The 12,499-nt window shown below is 33.3% G+C and overlaps 4 protein-coding genes across 4 annotated transcripts; 3 read left to right on the top strand and 1 right to left on the bottom strand.

The window, feature by feature from the left end:
- Window positions 1–501: 501 nt before the first annotated feature.
- On the top strand, window positions 502–2,735 carry LOC149902162 (uncharacterized). Its single transcript, XM_090110151.1, has 7 exons — window positions 502–984; window positions 1,057–1,278; window positions 1,434–1,759; window positions 1,878–1,962; window positions 2,048–2,167; window positions 2,253–2,450; window positions 2,609–2,735. Exons 1-6 carry the CDS (start codon window positions 847–849, stop codon window positions 2,397–2,399), a joined length of 1,038 nt encoding a protein of 345 aa, XP_089966277.1. The 5' UTR covers window positions 502–846; the 3' UTR covers window positions 2,400–2,450; window positions 2,609–2,735.
- On the bottom strand, window positions 2,406–4,174 carry Atox1 (Antioxidant 1 copper chaperone). Its single transcript, XM_090110152.1, has 2 exons — window positions 3,931–4,174; window positions 2,406–3,841 (listed from the first exon to the last, which is right to left on the bottom strand). Exons 1-2 carry the CDS (start codon window positions 3,937–3,939, stop codon window positions 3,632–3,634), a joined length of 219 nt encoding a protein of 72 aa, XP_089966278.1. The 5' UTR covers window positions 3,940–4,174; the 3' UTR covers window positions 2,406–3,631.
- LOC149902161 (uncharacterized) lies at window positions 2,603–3,318 on the top strand (the record flags this gene model as incomplete). The annotated part of the gene is made up of 1 exon (XM_090110223.1): window positions 2,603–3,318. A coding segment is annotated over one exon (681 nt), but the record flags the coding sequence as incomplete, so codon positions are not given.
- A 2,375-nt stretch (window positions 4,175–6,549) lies between the features above and the next one.
- LOC149902159 (tudor domain-containing protein 3-like) lies at window positions 6,550–11,359 on the top strand. Its single transcript, XM_090109946.1, has 7 exons — window positions 6,550–6,725; window positions 6,811–6,895; window positions 6,981–7,371; window positions 7,556–7,731; window positions 7,811–9,040; window positions 9,124–9,238; window positions 9,691–11,359. The coding sequence occupies exons 1-7, from the start codon at window positions 6,691–6,693 to the stop codon at window positions 9,741–9,743; spliced, it is 2,085 nt and encodes a 694-aa protein (XP_089966072.1). The 5' UTR covers window positions 6,550–6,690; the 3' UTR covers window positions 9,744–11,359.
- Window positions 11,360–12,499: the final 1,140 nt, after the last annotated feature.

The raw sequence follows: 12,499 nt of genomic DNA, 5'->3' as shown, positions 1-12,499 counted from the left end.
GTTTTAAATTCAACCTTCTCTCTTAGTAGATAAAGATTAAATTTGTATATTTTCTTTCCATGATAGTCTCGTCTCTTTCTCTCTCGAAACATGACTCGATTATTTGTTTTCATAATTCATCATCATATCGCTAAACGATACATCGACGATTATTAGAAATTGCATTTAATTAGAAATGTACGTTAAAAAATAAAAAAATATACACAAATTAAAGGTTATTCCATCTTTTTTAATATTCGACATGTTTGAATTGCTTCTGCAAGACTTGACAGTGCAAAACGGCATTTTTAGCGGAGCACTCGCAGACGTCCTTTCGATGTTTTACGAATACGCAGAGTGTTTGTAATCGATTACGCAAGTAGTTTTTATGAAAGCATAAGATTTTTCGATTCGAATAATCTTATACCTCAGCAAAAGGGGAAACGCCTGCGAGTGTTATCCATTACTTAATGATCTAAGGCAAGAACTATTCGAGATATATTTTGTGTATCTATCTCTCTGCAACCCAAGTAAATAAGTTTGCGTATACATTATTTAAATGCTGCAAGGCCTTAATATGCCTCAAAAAGTAGTATAGATTTATGATACATTTATCGTTTTAATATTGTGCAATAGGGCATAGGCTGGTTTTCATTTGAAATTGCACTCAGAAGAAAAAAGAAGATTAGTCTATGGTTTTTGTTTTGAATTCAAATGTGATTCAAACTGGTGAAGATACAAATGTTTTCAATTTTCAAACGATTTAACTTAAATTGTTTTCACTTCTTCGATTTACACGACAATTTTATTGTATGTAGCAAATTGTTATTTTTGATAATATTATTGAGTGATTGAAATTTTTTTATCATGGAATGTGATACATTCACTTGCCTGGATCCGTGTTTAGAAAAACATTTAAAGGGTCACCGTAATACTATCACAGCTTTATTTTATAGTCCTAATGAACAAAAAATAGCGAGTAGTTCAACAGACAACAGCGTTTTAGTAAGTGAAAAATAATATTTAAAAAATACTGCCATTATTCTGAAATATTTAAGAAATATATATTTTTCTTAGCTATGGGATCTGTCTGGTAAAAGTGGCCGAAGTTATCGTTTCCTAGGACATGATGAAGCGGTGACGGATGTAACATTTTCTCCATCTGGAAAGTACATGGCCTCAGCATCTCGTGATAAAACTGTAAGACTTTGGGTGCCTACAGTAACTGGGAGTACAGGAATGTTTAAGGCACACTCGCAAACTGTTCGCTCAGTTCAATATAGTCCTGATGGTAGTAAGGTAAATATATTTATACATACTTTACATATCTTATAATAAATTTGAAAATAGATGATATACATAGAAATGTGTAATGCATTGCATTGTGAATAAATGTGGCATGGAATAGTTCCTATGGTAGAATAAAGAGCATCATTTTTTCCTTGTATTTCTAGATAATAACAGCATCAGATGATAAAATAATAAAGCTCTGGTCAAGTGACAAGTACAAATTCCTAGCATCACTTGTTGGTCATACTAACTGGGTAAGACGAGCTATTATGTCTCAAGATGGATCTATCATTGCTTCATGTTCAGATGATAAAACGACAAAACTTTGGAATCCTGACACTGGAGAATGTATACATACTTATAAGGACCAGAAAGGCCATGGGATGTATTTAGCGTGGCATCCTTCTAGTTGCTATGTCGCAGTTGGCACTACACAAGGCAATATTAAACTTTACGATGTAAGAACACATACTCTAGTGCAATATTATAGGTATGTATCAGTCTGTGTTATAAAATGACACTTATTATGATATATATTTTTTTTATCATTTGCGATTATTAAACACTTGCTATGTGCAATTAAAATTAATAAGAATTTATAATTTCAGCATTCACAGTGATTCAGTAAATCAACTTTGTTTTCATCCTAGTGGCAGTTATATTTTAACTGCAAGTAAAGATGGAACAATGAAGGTAAACACAAAAAGTAATGCATCTTAATCTGTTTTTTAAGTCAAATCATCAAGTGCCTTATGTTTTTGTTATATTTTCCTTTCAGATATTAGACCTCTTAGAGGGACATCCACTGTTTACTTTAAGTGGACACACCGGTTCAGTTAATGCTGTTAATTTTTCACCAAGTGGCAATGGATTTGCATCAGCAGGAGAGGATAAGCTAGTAAATATTTAAATTAATATTTTATGTATAAATATTCATTTATGAGTCAATTCTTAATAACAATAATTAAATATAATATTTTCAGGTGTTCCTCTGGAAAACCAACTTTACGCAATTGGCTAGTGATATTAAAGAAAATGTTGAACATAATTCTATGCTCACTCCAAAATCACAAAATTCTAAAATAACCACTACATCTAAAGGAAAAAGTCAGGTTATCAGTAAAAGATAACTAATATAGACTTAAGATATGTAATGTAGCATAAAAATCATATAGTTTATTGTAAGTAGTTTTTCAAAATTTTAATTTATTATTATAATACAGGCATGTACACTCAGCACTGTGCAAACAAAGTACAACCTAGCATTCAAAAAACTTGAATTTCAAGACAGTTGTGATCTAATTAGAAAGTCTATATAAACATTTCTTAATATGTAAAGCAGGGAGCGAAGATATGGTATCAATGCTATCACAGCAATAAGTACCCTGTTACTACTTTTTCACATTTGGATGATTTTAATGACACTTTGGAAACAGTGGTTAGTGATATACACGGACCTAATGCTCACAGTACTTTAGTAGAAAATCCTAGTCAAGCAGAATTATTGAATTCTCATGATAACACTGGAAGACAGGATATAGGATCTCAAATAAGGGAATCAAATGAATGTTCAAACAATGTAGGACATGCCAGCCACATCCCACGATTACCACCTACTAAAACCACTTATACAATTCCATCAATTGTAAATAAGTCAGCCGATGCAATTAATGAAAATAGCATTTTTGGTATGATTAAACTAGGTGACAATGATGTTTGCTACACAAGTGGTACGATAGAGTGGGTGGGAAGAAAAAGAAGCTTTCCAATTAACAGTGGCTTTAAAGTACTTAATGAACACAATATAAACAATACTGAGCCTTCATTGAAAAGAGTTAAGAAGCTCAACAGAACATACACTTGTGGGACAGACGAGTTCAAAGAATGTGACTGTGGAGATGTACTACCAACTGTAAATGCAATTGTCGATCATTTAAATGCACTTCATGAGGCAGTGGATCTTGTTGATTTGAGATTAAATACCATTGAGGGTGCTATTGGAAGAAGTGGATAGATAGATTGTTTCAATAAATAAAAATATATATTTGAACAAAAGTATATTATTTATATATGTAGAAAATACTGTAGACACTATGGTTATATCGTCTTTGAGACATCAATTTTATAAAATTTACATTTACACTTAAACTAAAGATAATTGTTAAATATAACAACATAAAAAGACTTTATAGTGTAACTCTTCATGACTTATTAAAAACCAATATGAATGCAAAACTTCTGCAGATATGATTAGCTATGCAATATTTACAACATAACATTAAAATAATAATAATATATTGACACATTATAACATCACATTTTTAACCTGCCTTAGTTTATTATGTAAAAGACTAATTTTAGATTACTGTTTCCCAACATATTCTGTCTTCTTTCCAGTTTTCTTGATAACTTCGAGAAGTTGGTCTGCAGTTAGTGTAGAAGTAACCATTACTTTCTGCTCAGGTAAACTTATTGATATGTCCTCAACTCCTTGACCTTTTAATCTATTAAGAACTCTTTCAACTGCCCCAGAGCAACCCTCGCATGTCATTTCAACATTGAAAATGTGCACCTTAAAAAATACCATTATTTAATTGTATGTATGAATATAAGCATGATTTTTATGATTAATAACTTAATTTCTTCTAATCATTTGCTTACCGACGACATGATGAGATAAAATATAGTAAAAGGATGTAGTAAAATAAAAAAACTTGTAAAATTTTATACAAGTTTTAATAATCTCTGGCTTTGCTTGGCTTCAATAATGAATTGCTTTCTCAAATTGAAGTATATCAAGAATATATCGAAGAATAGATCCTCTTATCACACCAAAATTATAATTTATGAAGGGTGTTGAACTTTATCGCAAGATAATACACGTTGGCAAAAAATATACACAACATTGAACATTCGGTATACAGAGTATTTGTATTCTCTTTGTACAGAGGTATAGATTACATCACAGAGTATTAGCACAGTATTACAATATTATTTCCTACAGTAAGGAATCGCCTTTGATGTCGCGCGATGCCGCCGCCAGCGTAGGTACTTACGCTGCCACACGAAAATACGCTAGGGTTGCAACAAATGGGAAATAAAACAATTGTGATTATTAATATTATGATGAAATCATTTATTCATATGTACATTCAAAATAATTGCGCAACCCCTGATGTAATTATTTGTTCATAAATATATAATTACAGATATTGCACTGCTAAATATTATTTACGTGGACACTTTATTTTTGGATGTTCTTAATTGTATATTATACCATTTAACTAAGTAATGCATTCGCATTGGGATGTACAATCTGATTTGAAAATAATGAGGACAACATATACATAGCTTTGATTTTAATTCAACAGATACAATTAATACAATCTTTCTGAAATATTGTTTCCTTCTGGGATTTCAATGTAGATTTACATCCTTAAACGGAACAGTTTTTGCGCGTCATAATAGAATATGTAAGTACCTATGTATAATAAAATTATTACACAAAAAATACGACTGCGTCGTCCTTTCGCGATAGTTAATGCAAACTCAGCGTGATTGCATTAAGCGGCCCGCGTCGCCCGACCCCCCGCCAGTTCCCCTCCGTTTCTCTGCACAAGTACATTCGTCGCCATACTGTAGGATGGTAATACTGTGGTATTAGTTACTACGATTACATAGATAATGTATCCATAGATTATAGAGAGCAGTTTATATTATAGTAGAGCCATTTTATTCAACAACGTAACCTAGTAACGACAACATAGAATAACATGATATTTCGTTTTGTTAGAACTGCACATTTGCTTAACTTTTTTCAATTACGATTACATATTTATTATAATAATGACCGATATAAGTAATTTTAGGATTTGATTTTACTGATAAACCATTCTAAACATAATAAACAATTTCTGATTTAAAGAACTGACGTCGCTACAATTTTGTGTCAATAAACCTTTTTTCTTTTTAAATACCAGAGACGTTACTCTAAAAATCGAAATCAGACATCTAGAATCGAATGCATTGATTACTTGGAAATAGAAATTATCATAAATTATTGACATGTGTTTCAAGTTCGATTGACAAATGTTTCAAGTCCGTATCGATTAATTCACTTTAATCGATGTTTTTATGCAGGTTCCCACCCTATGAAGATAAAATTGATAGACGTCAAATGTTGCCTATTAAATTGGCTCCACTATAAATCATTTAAATCCGTAGATTTGAAAATTTCATTCTCCCAGAAGTCGGGGAGTTGATGTAAAGTTAATTAATTTTAAAATTACGATAAAATAATTAGATACAAAAAATTATGATTTTTCTGCTCACAAAAAATGTATACTACACTAACCGTTACATAACACCCATATTTTTAAAAAATAACAGCCAATTAATTACCTATTTCTGCGATACATTCAATTTAATCAATCATTCATTCACATTGCCGATTATATAAGTTTAAATAATAGTTTTATGTTCTTTTAGTTAGAATACACATAAAATGTAGAACAAATTGAAAAAGAAAAGTACTAAAATGTGGGGTAATTTCACTGCATCTGGCAATCAATCTGGAACACACACACATGGATGTGTCGCCGCCATTACTAGGCTAAAGGCTTCACTGATCACTCAATGTGTAGGTCCTAATCCGTCCGTCTTTTTTTGGGTCCATGGGGCTAGATTACCCTTTTGGGGCCAAAAAGTTAAAAGACGGGTTGAATTCCCGAAAAAGAGCTCATTCTAGCCCGAAAAAGGCTAAGGTGCCAACACTGAGTGTTGCCATATAAATTTTCGAAATAAAAAGCCAGTGCTATGTTTTAAAAGCTCCCGGTTCCAATTATAGTAAGATTATTTTAGGAACTCGACAAAATGTACCCATAGTATCATGTTATTCTAAAGGTGGCGGTAGGCCCCCTGTGGACCCTTTAATACCGATGTCAAATCAAGAAATCATAATATTCCCGTCTTAGATCATTAAGTATTTTTTAAATACATTTTCGTAATTATCGCTAAAATATAAATAATGATCGTAATTAGAATATTGAATATTCAATTATCTGATATTTTAATTTTTTTAATAGTATAGGTCATTGACCTTAACAAGACACTATTTCGGAAGTGTTTATGTTCAATTTATGATTTTTTTTTATATAATAAATCTTAATTATGTGGAAGAATAAAAACAAAAATTAGTTTTTTTTTTCAATAAAACTTTGTAATATTATATTTTAGAAATATCATTGTTTATCTGTACTCAGGTTAAGTTTGACAAATTGGTTAAATTGAGATCGACATCTGGAATCATTAAATATGTGGATTCTAGTTAGCTGTGAAATACATTCCCTGGCTAGGTATCTGCAGCCGCTTTTTCAGTGATATCCAAAAATTTTATCATCAAATTTAAATGCAAATCTCAGTATGTCGCTCAAAGAAAGTCTCAAAGAGCTGGGCTGGTGAGTAGAATCTAGCAATGAATGATACACCAATTATTGGACTTCACAATTTTAACATGTACTAACAAATTCGTGATTCTTACAGGTACCTGAGTGACGAAGGTGTGGACACTATCAGTGAAAATGGGAAAATACAGGATGTACAGCTTCTAAGTAAAAAAGCATTAGATGTGAGTGTTTCGAGATTCATATTCATATATAAGAGCTGGAAATAAAGCCAGCTATAAGCTAATTTATTAATGTTTTCATTTGCAGTACGATTTGAGGGATATAGGCGAGGCAGCTTTCCCTGAAGATTTTTTAAAAGATCCATCCAAATTAGAGAGCCCTATTGTAATTCAGATACAGAAAGTTAGGAATGTATCTGCTCCTAAAGCTAATGAAGAATCAACATCTGCTCCTCGCATGTTGAAGTTGATATTGCATGATGGCAAATCAACATGTGCTGCGTTAGAAATAAATCCTATTCCTAATTTAACAATAAATACTCCACCAGGCACTAAAATACTGTTGAAATGTGAAGGTCTAGAAATATATCATAATGTTATCTGGTTGTCTCCCAATGTGATCACAGTCCTAGGAGGAAAGGTATCTCATATGATTGAAAAATGGGAATTAAATAGAAGCCTTGCTAAACATACTAGAGGTAAATATTGTTTATTAGTATTTTTGAGGTTAGCCCTGCAATGGTTTATAATACATACAGTAAAAGCTCCTTATTCGCGCTTCCTTCATTCACGGTTTCACTATTTGCGGCACATTTACGGAACCTATTACCCGCAAATAAAGAACTTTTACTGTATTTTTTTATCTCATTTATTTTTTTGTAGGTGGTGTTGATGCTGGTCCTCCACCGTGGATTCCATTTGGTCAAAGGTTAGAAGCTAACCCATTGGAAAAACAATTTAAAAGCCTACAAGAAGCAGCTAAGCAAGACAACCCAGAGTTTGAGGCTCAAAGAAAAGGAGCTATAGCTGAAGCACAAAGGTTATCTGGTGTAAAGAAGGTGAAATTTAGTTCAAATTTTTATTTCACACATTTTTCTACTCTAAAATATTTTTATTAATTCGAAATTATTTTTTAAGGTATTCGGAGGTGGAACAAAACCATTACTTGATGCAAATGTACAGAAGATTGTTGATGCTGGATTTACTGAAGAACAGGCTGAAAATGCTTTAAAATACACTAAGAATAATGTAGATCGAGCACTTAGAATATTGCAAAAACGAGACAATTCAGAAAATCGTAATAAAGAAAAGCCAAAAGAATCTGAACCACCAAAACGAAAAGGGCGAAATAAAGACAAAGATAATAACAATGATGAGGATGTTATACCAGTGAAACCTTCTGGAAAGGTGTCCCTCTTTGACTTTTTGGAGGACAAACTTCCTAACGTTCCAGATAGACAACGTGACAGAAACAACCGCAATGAAAACAATGCTCCATATGAAGAAAACCGCGAAAGAAATTATGGAAGTAGAGACAGAAATAATACCCGCCAGAATCCTCGAAATCAAGGCACAAGGCATGACGGCCCTCGACATCGATCAGACAACAGAGGTCATTATAATGACAACCATCCATCACACCGAGAAGAAAGGAAATATCAAACACAAGTAGAGACTCCACCGAGATTCCAGAAGAAATTTGAGGAAATGAATAAACAACACTCAAACAACCAATATGGCTATAAAAATTCATATAACAATCAACCCCATAACCAATACAATAATAGGAGAAATGATAGAAATTATAATAATGATAATAAAATGCAACAACAGAACCAGCAACCTTATCAAAATAATAACATACAAGGGATAGACAATTTAGTAGAAGCAACGGCTAATATGAATCTTATGTCAAATCAGCAGCGTCCCAATGAAGAAACACCCTCTCCACACAATTACCAAACACCAGAGCAAATTTATCCTAAACAGCCTTATCATCACAATCAGAATGTGCAAGATTCCCAACAATATAGGCGAAATAATGATGTGCCAAAGTATCAGGATCAGTCATATCAGCGTCGACAGCAACCCAATGGTTATGTGGAACAACCACCTCAAAATGCTATGTATCCAAATGTTAATTATATGGCGAATATGCAAGGAGGTTACAATGGTCGACAATATGGTTATGGTGGAAGGCCACAAGAGTATAATACATTGCGAACGGGAGGTCCGTTCTTACCTGGCTCATTGCTCGGGTTTCAAAATGCAGCTGTTAATGAACAAGCCCGTGCGATGTTAGGTGTAGCTGATATTAATTGGAAAGTTGGGGATCGGTGCTTGGCACTATACTGGGAAGATAATAATGTAAGTTATCTTTTTATATTATGCATCAGCTTTGTATTACTGTAGTGTGTTACGTTTTTTATATTATGTCTTTCTATTTGCAGTTTTATGAAGCTGAGATAACTGGTATATCAGCCAATACTGTAGTAGTCAAATTTTGTGCATATGGTAATCACGAAGAAGTCCTCAAGTCCAACTGCTTGCCTTATCCAAATCAAGGTAATATATATAAATAAGGTTGCATAGAAACAGCAATAGTTTTTATATATTGAAATCAATTTTGAAATTACACAAAATAATATAATATCAGGTCATTATTTCAAGTCCTATTATATTGCAAGATTAACAACTAGAACAAATACATGTAAAAAAAACTCAAAGTAACTTTATTACAACATATAATTTTCGAAGCTACAACATATAATTTCCGCACTAATTCGTGGTAGACATTTGTTGAACAACAGATTTGAATTAACTCATTGACGAGTTGGTGTCAACATGCTGCTTTCAACACTGCACTTTGCACAGTTGACGATGCATATTGAAATATTTTCTGTGGAGCATCACAATTTTAACATTTGGAAGCAACATTTTTAAACGGCTGTTGTCCATCAATTGTTTACCATGAACACGAGGCTCACACATTATAACAATAAACATTTGTGCATTAGCGACGTCCGGCGGCTACGCGTCGCGCGGCGTGTTCCCCGCGCGGCGGCCCTAGTGGCGCGGGGCGGCGCCGCGGGCCCGCGCCCCCGCCGCCCTCACCCCCCCGCCACACCCCGCGCTCGCCACCAGCTGACCACCATGTCCCCCCCTCGCCCCCCTCAACCCCCTACCGCCAGCAACCCCCCTCGCCCCCCCGCCCCCGCCGGCCCCCCTCGCGCCCCTCTACCCGCTGGCCCCGCTAGCGCTGCACATTGACCGGCATCAGATCGACTATTGGAACGATCCAGAACGCATTGCGATGTTCGTCGCGACGTGGAACTATGAACGCGACGTTTTGCTCGAGAACGACTCTTGGGATTTCAGCCACTTTTAGTTGGATATTTTTGATTTTTTTTGTGGTGTACTGCTGGCCGTGAAGAAATGACGCTTTGAATGATATGAATATTCAGTCTCTAAAACTACTATCAATCGGTGCTGTTTGGCAGCTTTCTATGCGGTTAGAGCCTTTTATGTATTAATTTACTCGAAAATGTGGCTATTTAAAAAAAAAAGCTTCCAAAACACTTCCGTTTCCGTTTTTAAGTTATTTCACAAAAGTCTTTCTCATAAATGCTCATACAAGTCGAATTAATGGGACTCCTTTGTGGAATTATTCTATGTTGGATGTCTTCCAGTTTCACATAATGAAATAAAATGAATATATTGTGTACCATTAAATGCTGGTCATTGGAAATGAAAAGGTTCAGATTTACCTTTGGGGTACGGATCCTTACACAGCTAAAGAATAGAAAAGATCAGGATTTTAACTCAATATGTTATGAAATGTATAGGGAGTCAGTTCTCGCAAAAACACGAGATATGTGCTTAGATAGATACAAGACTGGAACCTTAGTTCCGAGTTGGTTCATGTTCCTTTCCCCTTGATACCTTTGGTCGAATTTGCTAAATGTCAACGACACAAAAACTCAGCAACAACTTACCCTAAAATTAATACAAAAATAATAACATAACCTTTCGACCACGGTCCACATATTTATTTCCAATAAGACTAGGTAGTCATTTGATCATTAGTGAAATTCCATCGAAGGTAGCAAGGTTATACAGACTAAACCAACGAAATAGTAACAATTTGTATGATAATAACTTCACTACTAGTCTAGTGGAATAATGCTGGGACGAATTAAAAACTAATATTAAATGGATCAGACTGCTTAAAATTTCAGGCGCGTCCATAATTTTGGTGCGATATTGACTTGTGAGTTGAAATAGAAGTTTGCTGTAGCATTTCTTATTTTTTTTTATAAATTACTTAAAATCTATTTCAGTTTAATCTCGATTTAAAAACTTAAATGTTCGCCTCCAAAAACATTTTAAACCTTCTCGGCTATAGTTACGGCAAACTTCATTTTTCATACTCGAAACAAAATTGTAGGTATTGTGTAGCTTCCGTTAAAGCTTTTTATACGTGATGTCGATGTCAATTTAATATTAATGTTGTAACAGATAAACCATTGAATGTGGCACTATAACATTTATGTGTGTATGTATGTGTTAAGAGTAAGTAAAGTATTAAGCGAATAATGTTTGTGTTACCTTTAATTTGGATGAAAAATGAATTTGTATGTAATTATTGCTCATTAGGTGTTACTGGTGTTAGACATTGAAAACTATGTAAATTGTTATGGTTTTGTGGAATGGTGATAATGGATAGATTTATCTAGTTATCTCGTATTTATCAGTTTAGTAGAATAATAAAAGCGCTTCTAAAAGAAGTTGAATAAAGAAATGTTAAATTTTTAAATTTCAGTTTATTTTGCTTTGTTTATCTGGGTGTATTAATTCTGCTTCTGGTATATTATATGGTATTATTATGTTCCTGGAACAATGTAATGAGGGACTCGTGCTTTTTTAATTTTTTTTAAGTTCAAATAATTATGTCAAAAATAGTCAAGTGTATAAACGAACTTAATTATTATCGGTAACACAAACATAGTTAAATTTGTAATACGACGTAGATTAACAATAATGATTAATGTGTTAAAGAAAGCTGTAACATTTGAATGATTTGCATTTGATATGGAAGCTACACATTATAGGCTCACCTCGTGTGATGAATTTTAATCAGATAAGATCTAATTAGGTGTACTCATTCATTAATTAATTGATTCTATAACCAGTCGTCGTAGTGTTAGCTTATATAAGTGTATTTTGTTGTATTCTAGCGCAAAGTGTGTATATTAATTTTTCGATTAACTTCGGAATATAGTGAAGTGTTTTTTTACTTTATTCAGTGTATAAATTATTATGTCGTACGCGAAATCACATGTACTGGATAAGTGTGTACGTGCGGGTTGTACGTTTATTACTCTAATGAATATATTTATTTATTGCTTCTAGCGATCTCTACTCGTACACCTTGGCATTTCTAATGCAAGTACATTTATACATAACGAGCCTCCTATACGAGTGGTGAAAGCGAATAAATCTACTTATTTGTAAAGATTACTTTTAAAGTTTCTACTGTAAACCAAAGCTCAATTATTTTCCGATGTAAAGCAGAGCTCATTGTATGTGTAGGATGAAATATGCTTTCTATACATTTGTACTAATTTTATGTTGGAGTTACAGTTTATTAACAAAAGCTAATAAAAAGAATTTCATCAATAGACTTTGTTTTATTAAACCATGTGGCAATTTGTAAGGAACTCTACCTAATTATTTCTTTAAACTTCTCCAGTATCTACTCTTTTCTTTAATCTATTAAAGGCAAGCATTGTCAATATTTACTTTTTGCACGTTTTTTGTAATAAT

This window comes from Colias eurytheme, chromosome 15, assembly GCF_061535395.1.
Source record: "Colias eurytheme isolate Ceu_HAF_F1 chromosome 15, ilColEury1 Martin Lab GWU primary, whole genome shotgun sequence".
NCBI classification, from domain to species: domain Eukaryota; kingdom Metazoa; phylum Arthropoda; class Insecta; order Lepidoptera; family Pieridae; genus Colias; species Colias eurytheme.
Note: the sequence above shows the minus strand (reverse complement) of the source record. Positions and strands in the feature narration are given on the sequence as shown.

Excerpts from the sequence above, each read along its gene's own strand:
- LOC149902159 (XM_090109946.1), top strand. The coding sequence starts at position 6,691 with ATGTCGCTCAAAGAAAGTCTCAAAGAGCTGGGCTG. Across the intron at positions 6,726-6,810 it reads AGTCTCAAAGAGCTGGGCTG|GTACCTGAGTGACGAAGGTG; the intron begins GTGAGTAGAATC and ends TGATTCTTACAG. Across the intron at positions 6,896-6,980 it reads TAAGTAAAAAAGCATTAGAT|TACGATTTGAGGGATATAGG; the intron begins GTGAGTGTTTCG and ends TTTCATTTGCAG.
- LOC149902162 (XM_090110151.1), top strand. The coding sequence starts at position 847 with ATGGAATGTGATACATTCACTTGCCTGGATCCGTGTTTAGAAAAACAT. Across the intron at positions 985-1,056 it reads CAACAGACAACAGCGTTTTA|CTATGGGATCTGTCTGGTAA; the intron begins GTAAGTGAAAAA and ends TATTTTTCTTAG. Across the intron at positions 1,760-1,877 it reads ACTCTAGTGCAATATTATAG|CATTCACAGTGATTCAGTAA; the intron begins GTATGTATCAGT and ends TTATAATTTCAG.